Here is a 20,639-nt window from a genome sequence, read left to right on the forward strand (position 1 = left end):
ACTCAAACAGGAACCGGTTCCAATATTACGTGCAAATACTAGGCAAATGTAACATTTGCATTACTATAGTGCACTGTGCAGACCATTTCTCAAATAAAATAAATAGGCAAACAGTCAGGTGTTTTCTGCATGCTGAATGAGTATTTTATTTATAACCAGTTTATAAAAATAAAATACAAAATAATTGTAAACGAACAGAAAAAAACACTGTACAAGGCATTGATATGGTACAAATGATAAAATAAGCATACTTAATTACAGTTATGTACAATGTCGATCCTCCTCTTGTTACATTCTTTCCTTGTGACTGTACATACATTTCAAAACCGTTACATTGCAACACAGGACTAAAACGTGAAGCATTTCGAGAAATATCTAAAACTGAAGTCACACAGGCAATGGGTTTCAATGATGAGCATCACTACCCAATACATCAATAAATCAATTTGTTGTTGTTTTTACATTTGGCCTATTGGCCCAAAAACACAGTATCTGTGGCCATGAATGAGTACAATCATTGGACCACAGATACAGGCAGGCTATGACACATTTGTGACACCTTTACAATCACACCACCATACAGTCAGTGGCAAATCATAATCTCAGTCCAAAAAGTAACATTATAAACTGGGTGGTTTGAGCCCCGAATGCAGATTGGCTGACAGCCATGGTATATCAGACTTGTATACCACAGGTATGACAAAACATTTATTTTTACTGCTCTAATTACGTTGGTAACCAGTTTATAATAGCAATAAGGCAACAGGGGGGTTTGTGGATATGGCCAATATACCACGACTAAGAGCTGTATCCAGGCACTCCGCATTGTGTCATGCTTAAGAACAGACCTTAGCCGTGGTATATTGGCCATATACCACACCCCCCTTAGGCCTTATTGCTTAAATATACCACTGTTTGTGCAATAATAACAATAAAATACAAATATTATGAATGGATTGATGATATTTTCCCCAAATCAGCAGCACTCTTTATTCCTTTAGCACTTTCCTTTTATTAAAGCCTTTAGTGAAGCAATAAGTTACGGTTAATCAAGATGACCTTCAAAAATAAATACATTAAACTTATTACAGGTGTATATATATATATATTAAACATTTTGAGCAACTACAGCTGAAGTCAGTTAGCTTATGGAAGTTCCAAATATAACCTAGAATTGAAAAGATCACTCGCTGCTTGGTGTGGTACTACTGTATATGTACTGTACATTCGTATCGCAATCTCAATGTAAAAACAGAGCTTTATCACACACCTTAAAACACCTTCAAACTAATTTCTGAATCCAGAATCCAGACACAGCTCAGTGGTCAAATGGCTATTGGCTACTGACGGTGACTTCAAAACATTCTGTCCAGTCAATGGACAACTTGATTGGATCAAATTGGCCAATAAGAGCAGAGCTGCCCACAGAAAGAAAAGCTATATATCTGAAAGTCAAACACCAATACTCTGCCTCTAATTTGCTGGATAAATCATTTCCACAGATCTGTAAAGGCAGGCAAGACGGGACGGACAACACACCTGTTAAGGATGGAAAGGGACTCGGGAGAACCCTATACAGTCTATGGAAGAAAGTGACAGTAGCTTGGTGGCTAAGCAGTGGAGTGATCCTCAGCACAGAGTAGACAGACAGACAGACACAGTTCAGTCATCCCTTGCTTACACAGCCAAGGGAAGAGAAGAGGCAAGATTAAGGCGACCGACTGACTGAACACTGTCTGTGTCTAGCCTTGGTGATAAGTCATATCATAGCTGCTCTGTGAAACGGTTCCCACTAGATGGGCAGGCTGCAGAAAAACAGAATTAGCTTTTTGGTCTTAATTGAAGGTTAGGCATAAGGTCAGCACTGAGGTTAGGGTTAAGGTTAGGTTTAAAACAAGATTTTAAAAAGAGAACTTGTAGAAATAGGCTAGGGCTTATGACTTTGCAACTTGGCCAGATAGTGACGACCCTGTGAGACAGGGGTTTTTCAAGGTTGCCCACATGTTGCATAGATCATCAGATCATGAAGTAATTGATGGGGTTCCCGCCATGTTAAACACTACGCCCACATTTGTAGAGATCTAAGTTGAATCAGATCTGTATCAGCTTGTCTGCAATGTAAGCAACCTGGAACGCCACCAGGCTGTATGCAGCCAGGTACCAAGACAGTCTATCACAATGGACCAAGTAAAACAACTCACTTGACATACAGTACTGTATATCATGACAGAGCAATGGTGTCCATATCATACTGCAGTGGTATAGTAGATATCTTCCCACTGCATATTGGTTGTATACGGTTTGGGTGGTAACTAGATTTTCATAGCGTCTTACCGTTTCTGTACATACAGTATTACCGGAAGTGCTCACAAGGGGCGCTGTACTTTTTTTTTGTGCACCTTGTGGGTATTTTCTGATGCACAAAACAATTTAGGCAACAGAGATCTTGATCCAGGAGGGAGTTGAATGTCTCTGTTATAACCAAGAAGCTTGATCTTGACATCTTGCCACTGAGCTAGCAAGTTAGGAAACTAAATGCATAGCTGGAGCCCTGAGCTGGATATCATTTACTTGACACATTTTAGATTTCTTATAGCTATACTTAACTTATAAGCAGTGGCGTGGCCACCATCCCCTCCCCCCAAATAAAAACAAAAAAAATGTTTTTTTTTTTTTTTAAACGGTATTAAAAATTATACCGTCGGTATTTCACCCAAGCCTAGGTTGTATAATGTAAATACTCCAGGCAAGTCTTTTCCTCTTTACATACTTTACTATGCATGTGCCACATCATGATAATAAGCCAATCAAACAGATGTAAAATAAATACATTAGATACCTTTTTAGGAGTATCCTTGTTCAGGAGTATTACCCAATCAGTCAGTGCAGTAGTCCTAGTATTATGAGCATTTGGAGAGCTAGAAAAGCAGATCAATGCTGTGGACCAGTTGGGACGATAAGAGTGAAGAGTGACTGAGATTGTGAGGAGAAATGGAAAACGAAACAAATTAAATATTCCAACCAAAATACATATGGTACTATCCAACAAGAAGAAGAATTCCCTTTCAGACATTCACAATGCATTATGGGAACTGGTATGCTGCTTACTTTACTGATTGGTTGATTGTTTGGTTTTTCTCTTTTCTTGGTAGGCAGCGCATGCAAGGAGTAATAGTGCTGGAAGCAGTAGTTAGTTATATTACAGTATCTTACAAGCAGAGGGGTGGGGAGGGTAGCCTGTGTATCAGCTGGTTTCTGCTATCATTCCACTCCTTGCTACTCCTTTTCATTCCAATGTTGGGCAATAACACAGAGTACAAGGAGTGGAATGTCAGAACAAAACCGGTTCTGGATTTCAGGCTAGAGGGGGCCGGGGGGGGGTTTAGTAGGTAGAAGAAAGGTCAGGTGAGGGAGGTTTTAAATGATAGTGTTCATTGAAAATGTGGTTGGTTCTCAAACAATACATTAACTCTGAGGTAAAAGTACACACAACATACAGTATGTCATTACAAAAGAAACAAAACATTCTCTTGCACGTTTTTTTTTTATCCTTTGGGAAGTTTGAAACACTGATTTGGTATGTGATACATGATATTTATATGGCATAAATAGCATGACATTATGTGACATAAATATTGGACCTGTCATAAAATTTAGACAAACAGGATATGGAAGTTTTAGTTTAAAACATTCCCTTTCTTAAAATAATGTCTGAATAAATAAAATAAAAACATTCACTTTGCTTCCTTTTCCTTGTAGTGAATAATATAATGTTACACTCACATGAAGAGGACTGTCTTTGCAGCTGGCACAATTTTTGCAGGGGGTCATTTTGTAAAAATAAGAATCGTAGCCTACTTTGTAGTGAAACCAGGAGCTGCCCAAAGTGCCAAGGCAAGGCACACATTAAGACAAGTGTTTGTTATACCGTAATAATCATTATAACTTAGTGTTGCCTTGTATTCACTACTACTGTTATAAAGAGTACCATAAGTTATCAGCAGGCTGCGTCCCAATTCTCCCCAAATGTGCAGTTCCCTCCCATCCATGCATTTACAATCAGTGGATTGGTGTAAGCATGGGCAAGGCTAGGGAGGGTTGCCATCATAGTTCTTACACCATTACTTTTACGTCCAGGGCAGAAGGGTAAAGAATTGGGACGCAAAGTCAGACTCCTTTCTCAAGAGGAGCATACAAAGGGAATCAAGGCCCAGTTACTAGTATTCAATCACACATTTACTTTGACATTTAGGTTCCCCCAATCAATCAATCAATCAATCAATCAATCAATCAACACAGTAGGCACAAGTAGGTGTGTGAGCTCACACACACTATACGATTGTATTAAAGGAAGGATCACTCAAAATGATCACTTCTTTCATTGATCGATCGATCGCTTTAGATGCCTTTGAAATAAAGAACCCTCGCTATACAGTACATCTGAAGTCAAAGACGGAGAGAGAGTGTGTAACTGGTGCGACAGACGCGTCAAAATAGAAATAAATAGGATCTGTAGATAGTGTACATTTCTCTGGCTTCATGACCATACATGTAGGCCTGCTATGCACTGCGCTCCCTAGGTCAGTACAGAGGAAACACAATAGAACAAGCCAATATCATGGTTAGTGATTAATACATAAGTGCTCATCCACTGAATTTCCAACATTAGCGTCCTAGGGTAATCTGAACGAAGTGTGTTCACTTTCACAGAGGAGATGAGGGAAGTAAGTACCCCTACATTTTACACACAGCATGACGCATCTGGATACTTTTAAGGAAGTATGAACGCTTAAAGTGGGCTTATAAATGAGTGACTAAACAATGACAAAATGGAAGGAATAAGAGAAGGAAGAGTGAAGGATTTACAAGTGAAAGAGATAGAGGACAGCGGGGTGTGGGGAGAAACTGAACGGGGAGGAGAGGGGGAGGGGCATTAAGTTCAGTACTCTCTGACAGAGGCCTCAGGTCTTCATCGATCCCGAGCATGATCGTCTGGTCTGTACGAACATCCCACCCTCTGCTGTGGCAACAACACTGACCCCCAGGGTCTACTCACAAAGCATCTCAGGATAGGAGTGCTGATCTAGGATAAGTTTAGTGATTTGTTATTATTTGCGTACTTCATGAATAAGATTACATGGACAGAGGGGACCTGCTCCTACCCTGATACACTTTAATAAATAGGCCAAGAGCTTCCTACGGGCCAGGCTTGGACCAGAGCTGGAGCAGTGGGCCACTATCTGCTGCTCAGCTTGCTGGAGCACTTCCTCTCTCTCTCCTCGCGGCTGCAGACTTTCCCCCTGGGGGCGTGCTGGTGGAAGGGGCCGGTGCGGGCCTGGCGACCGCAGCAAGTCTCCTGGTGGTGAGGGTAGGAGCGCCGGGGAGGAGGGGGAGACCCGGAGAAGCTAGGAGGGGATCGGGACCGACCGAAACAAACGCCTCCTCCTCTCTCTCCCCCGCGGTGTTCGTGGCGGGAGGGGGAGGAGGAGACAGAGCGCTGTAGAGAGGAGGAGCTGCGTGGAGATGCGCTGGAGCTCCGGTGGTGGTGGGGGGAGCTGGTCAGGCTACATATGCCCATCCGGGAGCCTCCGTGCTGGGCTGAGGAGCGGCCGTGGTGGGGGGAGGCGCGGACAGAACCACCACCATGACCATGGTGCATGAGCTGGGCCAGGCAGGTCAGGAGGTCTGAGTCGCTGGTGCTGCCCGCTCGAATTCGGTAACGTCTCAGCCTTGGGTGGAGGATGGAATATGGAGAATGGGTTTGGAACTTTAGATATACATTGTCAATTGAGATCATTAAGGCAGAATGAGAGTGATAGTAGCCTCATCCCAGATCTGTTTGTGTCCAAACATTGGCATGACAATGACCATAGGAGTTGGCAAGGCAGCACAAACAGATCTGGGACCAGGCTACTATGACAGATGGCACAGACCGATAATAAAAACTAATAATGAAGAGTTATATTACCTGCCCTCCACTGCAGGGCGACTGGGTGGCTTGCCCGGGGGTGGGCGTGGTAGGTACTGTGCAGCTCGCTCCTGCTCTGGGGCCGGGTTAGGAAGGTTAACGGGGCGAGGGATCCTGCTCTTACGGGACAGGGGGCTGGAGGAGGAGGACAGGGAGGGGGCATCATCCCCCTGGCGGTCGGAGCGTGAGCCCAGGAATGACTCATCGGCCGTCTCAGAGCGGTCCGAGGCGGAGGACAGCTGTTCCCCGCGGGGGAGTGAGGCCATGATGGAGCCGCGGTGGGAGAGAGAGGGAGAGGCTGTGGGAGAGGGGGCTGGGTGGTGACCTCCCTGGTGGTGGTGGGCTTTCTTCTGAAGCAGCTTCTCCATGGCAGAGCCAGGAGTGGGGAGGAGGTCCAGCAGGCTGGAGGGTTCCAGGACAGGGATACGGCTCAGCCTGCGGGAGGGGTCCCTACGTGGGGCGGAGGGCAGGGAGGAGGGGGTTAAAGCTGGGGCTGGGTCACTGGTCTCCACCCCATCTCCCCTGTCTGGCTGGGGCTGGTCACTCTCATGGTCCTTCAGCTCTGGGAAGGCTCCACTGCTGCCATCCCCCTGGCCGTAAGCTGGGGGAGAGAGATGGCCGTTGACTAGCCCTAACACTGGGCTGTGGGGGGAGCGGGGGGAGCGTGGAGAATTTGAACGGGGAGAATTAGGAGAAACGGGAGAGCGAGGGGAGTGAGGAGAAGACATTCGGCTTGGCACAGGACTGTGGGCTTTGGTATGGGTCTGGGTGTTGGTGTCTCCTCCGTTGACCAGGGTATCTGCCAGGAGGTCATCCAGAGTGGTGGGACTGCCGGGCTGGCTGCCAGGCTGGATAAAGGTGTGGTTAGGGCTGGGCAGGCGCTCCTGGCCCTGGGAGGAGTGGATATCAGCGGTAGCAGTATTATCCTGCGGCTGCTTGGCCTCAGCTGCTGCTTCACCTCGTCTCTCCAGCTGGAGGCAATGTGGAGCACTGTCTGAGCCTGACTGGGACCGCTGAGCTGTCAACTACAGAGAGAGAGGGGGAGAGGGAGAAAGACAGAGAGAGACAGAGAGAGAGAGAGAGAAATAGAGTCAAATGGCAACATTGTAAGAGATCATGTGAAAGGATTTAATTAAGATCAAGGCAATGTCAGTTAAGTTGTTAGTCAGTATCAAACCAGCAACAAGACAGACCTGGGTCAAATAGTATAGATCATGTATTTTATTTAGCTTGGCGTTTTGGGACTATTCCATTCTACCTGGAAAGCTAAACTAAGTACCCCTCAAGTATTTGACACATGTATTTGACCCAGGTCTGCAACAAGAACAAAAACATTTCCACAACCATGCATGGGACTACAAAAGAGAGGTCAGGGTCAGTAAAAGAAAGAGAGGGTCAGGTTGAGTTTTTAGAAAAGAGAGAGCGAACAGGAGAAGAGAAAAGGACAAAAGACAGAGACAATCACCAAAACAAAAGTTACTGTCACGTAACCTGTTGTCATGGCTCCACATTCTAAACACACACATACTCCAATCAGAAAGCTCCCTGAGCAGGGTTGGGCTCAATTCTAGTTCAATTCAGGAAGGAAACTGACATTCCAATTTTCAACATCGCTTTTCAATAAAGAAAAGTGGAAGTGCAATTTCAGTTTACATTCTGAATTGACTGAATTGAAAAGGAATTGAAATAGAATAGACCGAAATCCTTCCCCTGACACGAGGACACATTGGTCTGAGCGTGCTCAGTCTGCATCACAATGATCTGCTGTTCCCTGGAGAGAGCAGCCTGCCTGATGACAACACAACAACATGACAACACAACAACACAACAGCCAAACAAACGCACTAGCAGCAAAAGGAAACAAAAAAGAAGCAAATGGAACAACCAAACAAAACTTGTAAAAAAGGACGGTAAGTAACTAATAGCTGAGGGAGGAAGGTAGGCGGTGTGTTATGGTTAAGATAGATACGACTGATTGGTTAGTGGCCTCAGGGCAGAGTGGGCGGCTTGGTCATCACCTGCTGAAGTTGGGCACGTGTGATACGTATAACGGAAGGGAACTTGCTGTTGGCGGCACCCGCCGGGATCGCGGGCAGTTTCCTGCGCCCGGTGGGCGATTGGTTACGGGTGGAACCGGGGTGAGGTGGTTGAGGTAGGGAAGCGTGGCAGGAGGAACAGGAGGTGGGACGGAGGAGGTGCTGTTGGTGGTGGTGGTTGGCTGAATAGCTGTGCCTCATTCCAGGAGGGTCCCTTTGGTGCAGGGGGTCCGACAGGGTGGTGAGGAGGGTCTGGGTGTGCGGGCTGGGGGAACGCAGGAGCAGAGGACTGGACGTCCTGGCCAAAACCTCCTCAGGCAGGGACGGAGGAGAGGTGGGGAGCTAAGAGTAAAGGGGGAGGGGGGAGAGGGAAGGAGGGGGGAAAGGAAAGGAGGGAGGGACAGAGGAAGGGAGGGAGAGGGGGATGGGAGAGGAGGAGGGGAGGGAGTGTGGAGTGAGAGGTGATGAAAGGGAGGGTGAAAAGAGGGAAGGTGGTGAAAGAGGAGAGATGGTTTGAACAGGTAGAGTGCGGGGAGAGAAATGGGAAGAGGTGAAGGTGGAGTGGGGAGAGAAGAGAGTGGGGGAAATGGGCGGATTGGCATGGGGGTGGGGGTGAAGGTGAGAAAGGAGGAGTATAGCATATATTTAAAACTTTGAGGGAGCGGGCGGCGAGGTGGGAGGAATCTTGAGATCTAAAACGTCTCCTTAGAGGAATCTCATGAGTCAGTGTACAATCTATTTCTTCATATAGCACCGTTTGTGAAAGGGCCAACCCAGGACAAGAATTCAAGCATAGAAAAATCAACATAGCAAACGAAAGTTGTAAATTAAGAGCAAATAATGATATCAAATGCAAATCAAAGTGCCCTTTCAAGCAACAGCCACTCTCAAACAAAACCATTGTCTGGGGAGTATCTGTAGCTTTACCAAGCTCACACAAGAAAAGCTCACATGACATGAGTGATCACAATCACATTTCACTTCAATCCACAGCAAGATGATACTGTTGACCCAGATGAATGAAGTATCCTACCGTGTCTAGTTCTGTGTAAGGTGTATTACACTTTCAGTGAACATTGCATGATATGTCTTTACCTGTGTGAGGTATGTAATAGTGATGTGAGTTACAGTGAGGTATTTAATAGGGAAGTGTATTACAGTTAAGCATGTAATATAATAGTGAAGTGTGTTACAGTGAGGTACGTAATATAATAGTGAAGTGTGTTACAGTGAGGTATGTAATATAATAGTGAAGTGTGTTACAGTGAGGTATGTAATATAATAGTGAAGTGTGTTACAGTGAGGTATGTCATATAATAGCGAAGTGTGTTACAGTGAGGTATGTAATATAATATTGCAGTGTGTTACAGTGAGGTATGTAATATAATAGTTAAGTGTGTTACAGTGAGGTATGTAGTAGTGACGTGTGTTACAGTGAGGTATGTCATATAATAGTGAAGTGTGTTACAGTGAGGTATGTAATATAATATTGCAGTGTGTTACAGTGAGGTATGTAATATAATAGTGAAGTGTGTTACAGTGAGGTATGTAATATAATATTGCAGTGTGTTACAGTGAGGTATGTAATATAATAGTGAAGTGTGTTACAGCGAGGTATGTAATAGTGATGTGTGTTACAGTGAGGTATGTAATATAATAGTGCAGTGTGTTACAGTGAGGTATGTACTAGTGAAGTGTGTTTACAAGGGGGTGAATCATGTATATATAGTAGATTAGACAATAGTGCATAATGTTCAAAATGGCTCAAATCGCAGATTTCCAGCATCAAGCAATCCTTAGCTACAGCAGTGGTCTCTGTGAGGTATGTAATATAATATTATAGTGAAGTGTGTTACAGTGAGGAATGTAATATAATAGTGAAGTGTGTTACAGTGAGGTATGTAATATAATAGTGAATTGTGTTACAGTGAGGTATGTAATATAATAGTGAAGTGTGTTACAGTGAGGTATGTAATATAATAGTGAAGTGTGTTACAGTGAGGTATGTAATATAATATTGCAGTGTGTTACAGTGAGGAATGTAATATAATAGTGAAGTGTGTTACAGTGAGGTATGTAATATAATAGTGAAGTGTGTTACAGTGAGGTATGTAATATAATAGTGAAGTGTGTTACAGTGAGGTATGTAATATAATAGTGAGTGTGTTACAGTGAGGTACGTAATATAATAGTGAAGTGTGTTACAGTGAGGTATGTAATATAATAGTGAAGTGTGTTACAGTGAGGTATGTAATATAATAGTGAAGTGTGTTACAGTGAGGTATGTAATATAATAGTGAAGTGTGTTACAGTGAGGTATGTAATATAATAGTGAAGTGTGTTACAGTGAGGTATGTAGTAGTGACGTGTGTTACAGTGAGGTATGTCATATAATAGTGAAGTGTGTTACAGTGAGGTATGTAATATAATATTGCAGTGTGTTACAGTGAGGTATGTAATATAATAGTGAAGTGTGTTACAGCGAGGTATGTAATATAATAGTGCAGTGTGTTACAGTGAGGTATGTACTAGTGAAGTGTGTTTACAAGGGGGTGAATAATGTATATATAGTAGATTAGACAATAGTGCATAATGTTCAAAATGGCTCAAATCACAGATTTCCAGCATCAAGCAATCCTTAGCTACAGCAGTGGTCTCTGTGAGGTATGTAATATAATATTATAGTGAAGTGTGTTACAGTGAGGTACGTAATATAATAGTGAAGTGTGTTACAGTGAGGTATGTAATATAATAGTGAATTGTGTTACAGTGAGGTATGTAATATAATAGTGAAGTGTGTTACAGGGAGGTATGTAATATAATAGTGAAGTGTGTTACAGTGAGGTATGTAGTAGTGACGTGTGTTACAGTGAGGTATGTCATATAATAGTGAAGTGTGTTAGTGAGGTATGTAATATAATATTGCAGTGTGTGACAGTGAGGTATGTAATATAATAGTTAAGTGTGTTACAGTGAGGTATGTAATATAATATAATAGTGAAGTGTGTTACAGTGAGGTATGTAATATAATAATGAAGTGTGTTACAGTGAGGTATGTAGTAGTGACGTGTGTTACAGAGGTATGTCATATAATAGTGAAGTGTGTTAGTGAGGTATGTAATATAAAATTGCAGTGTGTGACAGTGAGGTATGTAATATAATAGTTAAGTGTGTTACAGTGAGGTATGTAATATAATATAATAGTGAAGTGTGTTACAGTGAGGTATGTAATATAATAATGAAGTGTGTTACAGTGAGGTATGTAGTAGTGACGTGTGTTACAGTGAGGTATGTCATATAATATTGCAGTGTGTTACAGTGAGGTATGTAATATAATATAATAGTGAAGTGTGTTACAGTGAGGTATGTAATATAATAGTGAAGTGTGTTACAGTGAACTGTGTAATACTAGTCCATGAGGTCCTTACCTGTGTGAGTACTCCCTCAGCCAGGCCCTCAGCAGGGCTAGTCGGGGTGATGGGGGGCAGGCTTCCCGGGTGTCCCACACTCAGTTCCAGCCTGTCCACTCTAGGGGGTCCTCTCCTGGACCCTGGTGACCCCTGGAGGTTCCCATTCCTGTCCCCATGGACCTGACCAGGACTTGGGCTCCCCCTTGACCCCTCCCCTGCCCCCAGGGGTACCTTCAGCACCTCCAGGTCCTCTTCTTCCTCCTCAGAGGGGCTGGTCGTAGCCTTCGCCCCAGTTCCTGTCCCTGGGGACTCGCTGGGCCTCTCCACCATCACCCACTCCCTGGAGTCCACCTCCCCCCTGCCGGAGCTCAGGTTGAGGGCCACGAAGCCTCCGCTGCTGGGTGCCCCCTCGCCTTGCTCCAGGGAGCCAGGGGAGTGAGGGGAGACAGGTTTGGGCGAGCTACCGTTGGTGCCACCACCAGATATGAACTCCTCATCGTAGTGCCAGACTCGGTCAGAGCCACCAGCTCGACCTAGCGCTGTGGCACCAACAGCGGGTACAGACAGACCCTGGCCCACCTCAGACCCCTTCTCCTGCTGCTGCTGCCCACAACCCTGCTGCTTCACTGAGCTGAAGAGAGAAAGACAGACAGACAGAAAGACATTAACATGTTAGTCATTTGGCAGGTGTTCTTATGCAGAGCAACTTAAAGTCAGGGCATTCAGAAAAGACAGGACAGGAGTAGGGCTGTTGCGGTGACCGTATTACCTCCACACCTGCAGTCATGACCGCAGTCAATTTCCACGTGACCGTTTGAGTCACGGTAATCTCCTATGCGCTTTGACATGAATGGCACTGATGCGTTGGTAGTACCCAACTCTAACGATCATCAGGTCACTAATGGTCTGGTACTCAGGTCTCTGTTGTCCCTCTAACCACTCTGACATCAATGCAAATACAATGGAAAATCACAAACACATCATCTAGGGCCTCCCGAGTGGTGCAGTGGTCTATGGCAGTGCTAGCTGTGCCACTAGAGATTCTGGGTTCGAGTCCAGGCTCTGTCGCAGCCGGCTGCGACCGGGAGAACCATGGGGCGGCGCACAATTGGCCCAGTGTCATCCGGGTTAGGGGAGGGTTTGGCCAGCAGGGATGTCCTTGTCCCATCGCGACACATTGGCGCGGCTGGTTGCCGGGATAAGTGGGCATTGTGTCAAGAAACAGTGCAGCTTGGTTGGGTCGTGTTTCGGAGGATGCACAGCTCTCGACCTTCGCCTCTCCCGAGTCCGTACGGGAGTTGCAGCAATGAGACAAGACTGTAACTACCAATTGGATACGCAACGAAATGGACTCTTACTAAAGTGGTGATTCATTCTAAGCATTTAAGAAGTTGCATGTAGAACACCCATTTCATTTTAGAGTTTATACATAAGCATAGGTCTATACGGGCTCAATCCCCCCCAAAAAGCCTGAATTAAAATAACAATTGTGCTGCTATACAATAGCCTAATACACAAAATTCAACAAAACTCTAGTAATCACCTTTGAGTGTGGACTGTTATTATGCATACTGGATGACCTTATGTTCCGCTCCAAACGTTCTATCCATGAGTCTGGGAGAGAACGTATAGGCCAAGTCGATGATGTTGGTTCACGGATTGCGCAGGGCGGCTTACAGAGTAGTTTGTCTACAATTATAGTGAATTTGTTCATTCCTTTCTCGAGCGCGTAGAGAGAGAGAGGGGCTGTCAACAGCTTAATAAAATATATTTAGTTGGGAAAACATGTTTCTGTCGATGTTCCAAAACAGATTTCACTTAGTTTCCCAAAATTAAGCACTAGGTAGCTGCAGGAACTGGGTTAGAGAGTCCACGGCATACAGAGTTTAGCTGGAATATCATCTGTCGCGCAGCGAGAGGCTGCTCCTCATGCAGTGTTGCGTGAAGTGAAATAAGTGTTCTTATGAGCCCAGACATTTCTACATGCAATCCCGTGTGAAAGCAGAGTTTTGATGGTTGCCACTAAAAAGAGGAGGATCCCAGCTTTCTAGTACTAATATATTTATTTCTCAGCTAAGTCCCATTCCTGATTGCAAGTAATAGTGTAGAAGTATAGAGATACAGGTGGTTAGTAAGGGTACTGACCATGCCTCCAGGAAGCGTTCAGGGCTGGGCTTGGCCTCCAGGGTCAACCTCCTCTCCAGCTCAAAGCTGTGGATGTTACGAAGCTTCCTGAGCAGAGGACCACCACCGTCCTGCCCTGAGGCCCCCACCATCTCAGAGTGTACCCGGACAGGAGAGCCCAGACTGGGGTTGGCGTGTGGGCTCTGGAGACCCCCCTGGTTGTTGCTGTGCTCCTCCTCTGTGGCTGCCTGGTGGGGATGGAACCAGGGGATGGAGTGGTAAGGGATATGGGTGTGTGTGGGTGGGTGTGTGTTCACGTGTGTGTGGGTGTGTTCACGTGTGTGTGTGTATATACCTTCCAGACAGCTGTCCGGATGCGGTTGCGGTCACGGTCCAGCATCTCCCAGACATCAGCTTCCTGGTTGGCCCGGGGCATGCTGGGGGATCCAGGGAGGCGGTCTGGAAGAGGGTTGTTCTCCCCATTGTCACTGAGCTGCTCGTCCTGCAGCACGTCGTCTGTGTTCTCCCTCGCCAGGTCCCCAGGGACCAGGGACGCATTCGCCATTCTGGAATCATAGAGTAGATGTTACTATGGTGTCACTAACTGACAGCAACTGGAAGATTCATCCATTCATTCAACAGGTAGATTAATTCATTAATTCATTCTGTAAACAAGTTATAGTTGTTTTTAAAACCAGTGTGCGACCGTGAAAGAGACAAGAAACCCCTAAACCCTCAGTGGACTTTCAAACAGCTAGTCCATGATTCCCAGTCTCTTACCCCATGTGTGCAGGCGTGAGGCGTGTGTGGTGCTGTGGTGTGGTGGCTGTGGCGTTGATGCTCAGAGTGCCATCAGACCCAGTCCTCTCCCAGTCATACGGGTCATTCTCCACCACGTTGTAGGTCTTCATACTGTTGTCAAACACTGACATCAGCAGCTACAACACAACAGGAAGTCACATGATGTCATATCCTGAGATACCTAAGGGCTTGTACGACTTCACTGACTGACTGGCTGACTGATACTTCGTACTCCAAGAGGGATCAGACATTCAGACACTCACTGCTATGACATTTTGCTATGACATTTTGAAGACAATCCAAGATTATGTAGACAGTCAGTCATTCTGCAAAAAGACACTGAGTACACTAAACATTAGGAACACCTTCCTAATATTAAATTGTGCACCCCACAGGGATGCTGGCCCATGTTGACTCCAGTGCTTCCCACAGCTGTGTCAAGTTGGCTGGATGTCCTTTGAGTGGTGGACTATTCCTGATGCACACAGGAAACTGTTGAGTGTGAAAAACCCAGGAGCATTGCAGTTCTTGACATAAACTAATTCCCCTGGCACCTACTACCGTATCCTGTTCAAAGGCACTTACATTTTTCACATACACAATCCATGTCTCAATTGTCTCAAGGCTTAAAAATCCTTCTTTATTCTGTCTTCTCCCCTTCATAGACAAATATTGACTGATTAGGGCTGTGGCGGTCACAAAATTTCGTCAGCCGGTGATTGTTAAGGAAATAACTGTCAGTCTCACAGTAATTGACCGTTAATTAACATAAACACATTTAGCATCTGCTGGCTTACACACATAGCCTACAAGCCACTGATGATGACCTTTGGAAAATCTACAATCTACAAATCCATGTAACAAAATCAAATCAAATCAAATGTTTTGTCAAATGCGCCGAACACAACAGGTACAATACAACACCTTACCGTGAAATGCTTACTTACAAGCCCTAACCAACAATGCAGTTGAAGAAATATAGTTAATAAAATATTTACTAAATAAACTAAAGTAAAAAAAAAAATGGAATCAAAAAGTAACACAATCAATTTACATAACAATAATGAGGCTATATACAGGGGGTACCGGTACCGAATCAATGTGCAGGAGTACAGGTTAGTCGAGGTAATTTGTAAAATGACTATGCATAGATAATAAACAGCAAGTAGCAGCAGTGTAAAAAACAAAGGGGGGGGGGGCAATGTAAATAGTCCGTGTGGACATTTGATTAGTTGTTCAGCAGTCTTATGGCTTGGGGGTAGAAGCTGTTAAGGAGCTTTTTGGTCCTAGACTTGGTGCTCCGGTACCGTTTGCCGTGCGGTAGCAAAGAGAACAGTCTATGACGGCTGACTGGAGTCTGGGCCTTCCTCTGACAATGCCTAGTATATATGTCCTGGATGTCAGGAAGCTTGGCCCCAGTGATGTACGAGCTGAACCCACTTCCCTCTGTAGTGCCATTAGGGTCAGATGCCGAGCAGTTTCTATACCAGGCAGTGATGCAACCGGTCAGGATGCTCTCGATGGTTCAGCTGTAGAACGTTTTGAGGATCTGGGGACCCATGACAAATCTTTTCAGTCACCTGAGGGGGAAAAGGTGTTGTCATGCCCTCTTCAACTGTCTTGGTGTGTTTGGACCGTGATAGTTTGTTGGTGATGTGGACATCAAGGAACTTGAAACTCTCGACCCGCTCCACTTCAGGCCCGTCGATGTTAATGGGGGCCTGTTCGGCTCGCCTTTTCCTATAGTCCACGATCACCTCCTTTGTCTCGCTCACATTGAGAGAGAGGTTGTTGTCCTGGCACCACACTGCCAGGTCTCTGACCTCCTCCCTATAGGCTGTCTCATCGTTGTCGGTGATTAGGCCTACCACTGTTGTGTCGTCAGCAAACGTAATGATGGTGTTGGAGTTGTGCTTGGCCATGCAGTCGTGGGTGAACATGGATTACCGGTAGGGGACTAAGCACGCACCCCTGAGCGGTCCCAGTGTTGAGGATCAGCGTGGCAGATGTGTTACCTACCCTTACCCCCTGGGGGTCGGCCCGTCAGAGGGAGAGGGAGGTGTTTAGTCCCAGGTCCTTAGCTTAGTGATGAGCTTCGTGGGCACTATGGTGTTGAACGCTGAGCTGTAGTCAATGAAAAGCATTCTAAAATAGGTGTTCCTTTTGTCCAGGTGGGAAAGGGCAGTGTGAGGTGCGATTGAGATTGCGTCATCTGTGGATCTGTTGGGGCGGTATGCGAATTGGAGTGGGTCTAGGGTTTCTGGCATGATGGTGTTGATGTGAGCCATGACCAGCCTTTCAAAGCACTTCATGGCTACCGACATGAGTGCTACGGGGCGGTAATCATTTAGGCAGGTTACCTTCGCTTTATTGGGCACAGGGATTATGGTGGTCTGTTTGAAACATAGATAGGTAGTACAGACTCGGCCAGGGAGAGGTTGAAAACGTCAATGAAGACACTTGCCAGTTGGTCCGCGCATGCTTTGTGTACACGTCCTGTTAATCCGTCTGGCCCCGCGGCTTTGTGAAGGTAGACCTGTTTAAAGGTCTTGCTCACATCGGCTATGGAGAGAATGGTCACACAGTCGTCCGGAACAGCTGGTGCTCTCATGCATGCTTCAGTGTTGAAGCCTACACCATTATTTATTTCAGACAGGTCTAAAGAAGCATGATATGAAGAAAATGTGGTCTATTTCAGAAGAACAGAATAGCATACTCTGAGTTGTCCTTATGTTCGGTCCTGATCTGGCTATGCCAAATGCCTGTGGGCTACACTAATTAATTTAGCAGACAAGATTTGCTTAGACTTCTGTAGCATTATTTTATAGTTTGAAGAATACAATTGAACAAAGCTGAATAAAATAGAAAGGATATTTTCTCCAAATGATTTGAGGGAGTGTGCACATAGGGCTATTCTGTGTTGAGCGGTTAACAAATAAATCGGTACTCCTATATGCTTAATTTAGAGTTAATATAACTTTAGGTGTTCTGCAAACGTTGAGCTATATGTTTAGATCTTTAATACATTTTAAGGCTGCATGATGAGACTCTAATGATGATTTGAAAAAAGTTGCTTGAAAGGCATGAGCTCTGTTTTGTTTTTTGCGCAGGCTGTACACACTACATCAGTCACTCATTCACAATTTGACAAACACTTCATAATGCCTAGAATTTCACGGTGTCATCCCCTTTGTGTGGAGGTAATGCACCCTAAAAAAATCCATGCCTTTTGTGGCCAGTGGCCACTGTGCCCTTCCTATTCTATTCTGTGCGAGAAATAAATATTCCAAACATAGTCTGGGACAGATGTGGGATGCGATAGATCCCAAATGAATATAACCACTACGCAATGTGGCTGACCCAACAGATCAGAACGTTTAACTTAAAATGTTGATCAACTATTAGGCAATTTCTTCACATTATAAGCGCAGCAATGCGCACAGTAAGCTATAAGCGCGAATGTTGCATTAACAGAAAACACCATTATCAAAAGTGAGCGCAAATGCAATTATGCATGTAATGCTTTTATTATAAAGGTCCATTTTTATGTGAAAATTATCTTCCCCAAACTTGAAACTCACATGCAGCTTATGTATTTCAGCCTCTATCTACTTTAGTTGTGATACAAACCTTATTAAAACATATAGGTCTATGGGCTAGGCTACATGAGGTGTGCGACTATGATTCGAAAATGTCACAAAAAAATACATTGTTTCTTATGCTGGGCGAAAAAATATAATTCACAAGTGATGGGCTAATATTGTCACCCATCAGACTATTCTTGAAATAACCTTTACATATACTGAATAAGCTATGTGTGAAATTTGTTTTGATTTAGAATGGACCGTTATCATGCACCTGTATCTAAACAGGGACAGTGGGAAAAAATACATAATCTATGCACTTAAATAGCAAATGGATGACGCTTTTCCCCGTGGTTGATTTTCATGCCAGTCAGGTAGGCTATACTCCTGTTGTAAAGAGAAGCAATGTGTTTAATATTAGGAAAGTTGAGAAATAAATACAGTAGGCCTAGCCTATAGAAAACTGATCCTCCTCTTTAGTAGAAGCCATCACACTTTGATTCGATTTTCAAAGACATTTGCATTGATGTCCGAGTGATTAGAGGGACAATAGAGTGCTACAGTTACCACGTTTGGTAGGCTACTAACGACCATCAGCAGCATCAGAGCTTGGAGAAGCCTAATTAACGTGACTAAACGGTCACATGGAATTTGACTGCCTTCATGACTCGTGACCACCGGCGTGGCGGTAATACGGTCACCGCAACAGCGCTAACTGTGACTTGCTGTATATTGACACATGGAACTAACACAGTGCTTAGTTCTAAACAGTTAAAAGGTACAGATACTGTATACACACACATGCAGTAGGTGCAAGGAGAGAGATGTGTCGTGTTACCACCCGCCCACACAGTTACCTGATAGTCTGGTTTGGTGAAGTAGTCCAGGTTAGAGATGTGATCCAGGAAGACAGTGAACTCAGCAGGCAGGTGTTTCAGCATGAGCCTGTGGTCATAGGTGTCCTTCAGCTTCCCTACATGCTCCTGGGGAGGGTTCACACATGTTACAATGGAACTATTTTATCTACGCACACAGGAGCATGAGTACATTCATATGCAGTGACATCAGAGCTGTGACATAAGTTAGTGTTAGCCAAAGGTAATGTTGCCACTACGAGTCATGTACGTCTGTATCCTGACTATTATTTCAGAGACTGCTGATTGGTTGGTGTACAGGAAGGAATGTTCAAGCTAGATGCTTACCTTGTCTTTGATCTTTCGCCATGGCAACTGGCCAACCATGAACTCCACCAGCATGTAGAAGAGAGACCACAGGTCGTCATGCCGACCCATCTCCTTGTTCTTGTGTGCATTGACGGATGCGTAGCGGACTGTACCTCTGAACCCTGCTACTGGTCGTGGCTGGGGGAGAAAGAGAGACTTCACAAGCTGCTGGACGACTAACATAGTAGGAATCTTACATGACAATAGCACACATTCAACAAACAGACATTGCCAGTTTCCCGGACATAGATGGAAACCTAGTCCTGGACTAAAGAAGCTATTTCAACTGAGATTCACCATTAAGCATGCTTTTTAGTCTGGCGCTAGGCTTAATCTGTGTCCGGGAAACCGACCCCCAGTGTCTAACCACACTCAACACCACAGACACTTACCGGTCGGACCTCTTGGCAGGAGTTAGTAAACTGGCGAGCTAGACCAAAGTCCAGCATGTAGCAGGTCCTACAGGTACTGGGAAAACGGCCCATGGCAAAGTTGGACTAGGAGAGAGATGGGGATAGAAGAAGGTAGTGAGATAAAGATAAAGAGAGAGAGAGAGAGAGAGAGAGAGAGAGAGAGAGAGAGAGAGAGAGAGAGAGAAAAGATTTAAATATCAACTATCAGTCTGATTCTCTTCACTATCACAGAAATACATTCCTTCTTTCCAAAAAGTCATACCCGCTCATAGGGCTGTGGCGGTCATGAAATTTTGGCAGCCGGTTATTGTCATGCAAAAGTCTTCTGGTCTTACGGTAATTGACCATTAATTAACATAAACACGTTTAGCATCTCCAGGCCTCCACACATACAAGCCGCATATAAGCCACTGATGCAGCCCTTTGGAAAATCTACATTTAAAAAAGCATATTAAATCAATTGAAAATACACGATCACAATAAATATTTTAGGCAGGTCTAAAGAAACATTATGATATGAAGAAAATGTATTTCAGAAGAACAGAATACGAGTTGACCTACTGTATGTTATCTGGCTGTGCTCCATGCCTTAGGCTGTAGGCTTGTTCATTTAGTAGACTAGATACTGTATGTTATCTGGCTGTGCTCCATGCCATAGGCTGTAGGCTTGTTCATTTAGCAGACTAGATACTGTATGTTATCTGGCTGTGCTCCATGCCTTAGGCTGTAGGCTTGTTCATTTAGTAGACTAGATACTGTATGTTATCTGGCTGTGCTCCATGCCATAGGCTGTAGGCTTGTTCATTTAGTAGACTAGATACTGTATGTTATCTGGCTGTGCTCCATGCCTTAGGCTGTAGGCTTGTTCATTTAGTAGACTAGATACTGTATGTTATCTGGCTGTGCTCCATGCCATAGGCTGTAGGCTTGTTCATTTAGCAGACTAGATACTGTATGTTATCTGGCTGTGCTCCATGCCATAGGCTGTAGGCTTGTTCATTTAGCAGACTAGATACTGTATGTTATCTGGCTGTGCTCCATGCCTTAGGCTGTAGGCTTGTTCATTTAGCAGACTAGATA

General features: G+C 44.7%; 1 protein-coding gene across 2 annotated transcripts in view; it reads right to left on the bottom strand.

Moving 5' to 3' along the window:
- Positions 1 to 121: 121 nt before the first annotated feature.
- Positions 122 to 20,639, bottom strand: part of LOC106602651 (tau-tubulin kinase 2) — a 32,227-nt gene continuing 11,709 nt past the window's right edge. Inside the window, exons 5-14 of one of the 2 annotated variants that reach the window (XM_045717930.2) lie at positions 19,539 to 19,643; positions 19,126 to 19,284; positions 18,781 to 18,906; positions 14,319 to 14,476; positions 13,894 to 14,104; positions 13,560 to 13,786; positions 11,433 to 12,045; positions 7,987 to 8,346; positions 5,969 to 6,993; positions 122 to 5,729 (exon numbers count right to left, since the gene is read on the bottom strand). In XM_045717930.2, the coding sequence (XP_045573886.1) occupies positions 5,237 to 5,729; positions 5,969 to 6,993; positions 7,987 to 8,346; positions 11,433 to 12,045; positions 13,560 to 13,786; positions 13,894 to 14,104; positions 14,319 to 14,476; positions 18,781 to 18,906; positions 19,126 to 19,284; positions 19,539 to 19,643 (3,477 nt within the window). In that variant the 3' untranslated portion in view covers positions 122 to 5,236. The remainder of the gene's footprint in view (positions 5,730 to 5,968; positions 6,994 to 7,986; positions 8,347 to 11,432; positions 12,046 to 13,559; positions 13,787 to 13,893; positions 14,105 to 14,318; positions 14,477 to 18,780; positions 18,907 to 19,125; positions 19,285 to 19,538; positions 19,644 to 20,639) is intronic. The other variant, XM_045717933.2, reaches the window with a different exon arrangement.

The sequence above is a fragment of the Salmo salar genome, chromosome 01, assembly GCF_965601325.2.
Source record: "Salmo salar chromosome 01, fSalSal1, whole genome shotgun sequence".
Classification (NCBI taxonomy): Eukaryota; Metazoa; Chordata; class Actinopteri; order Salmoniformes; family Salmonidae; genus Salmo; species Salmo salar.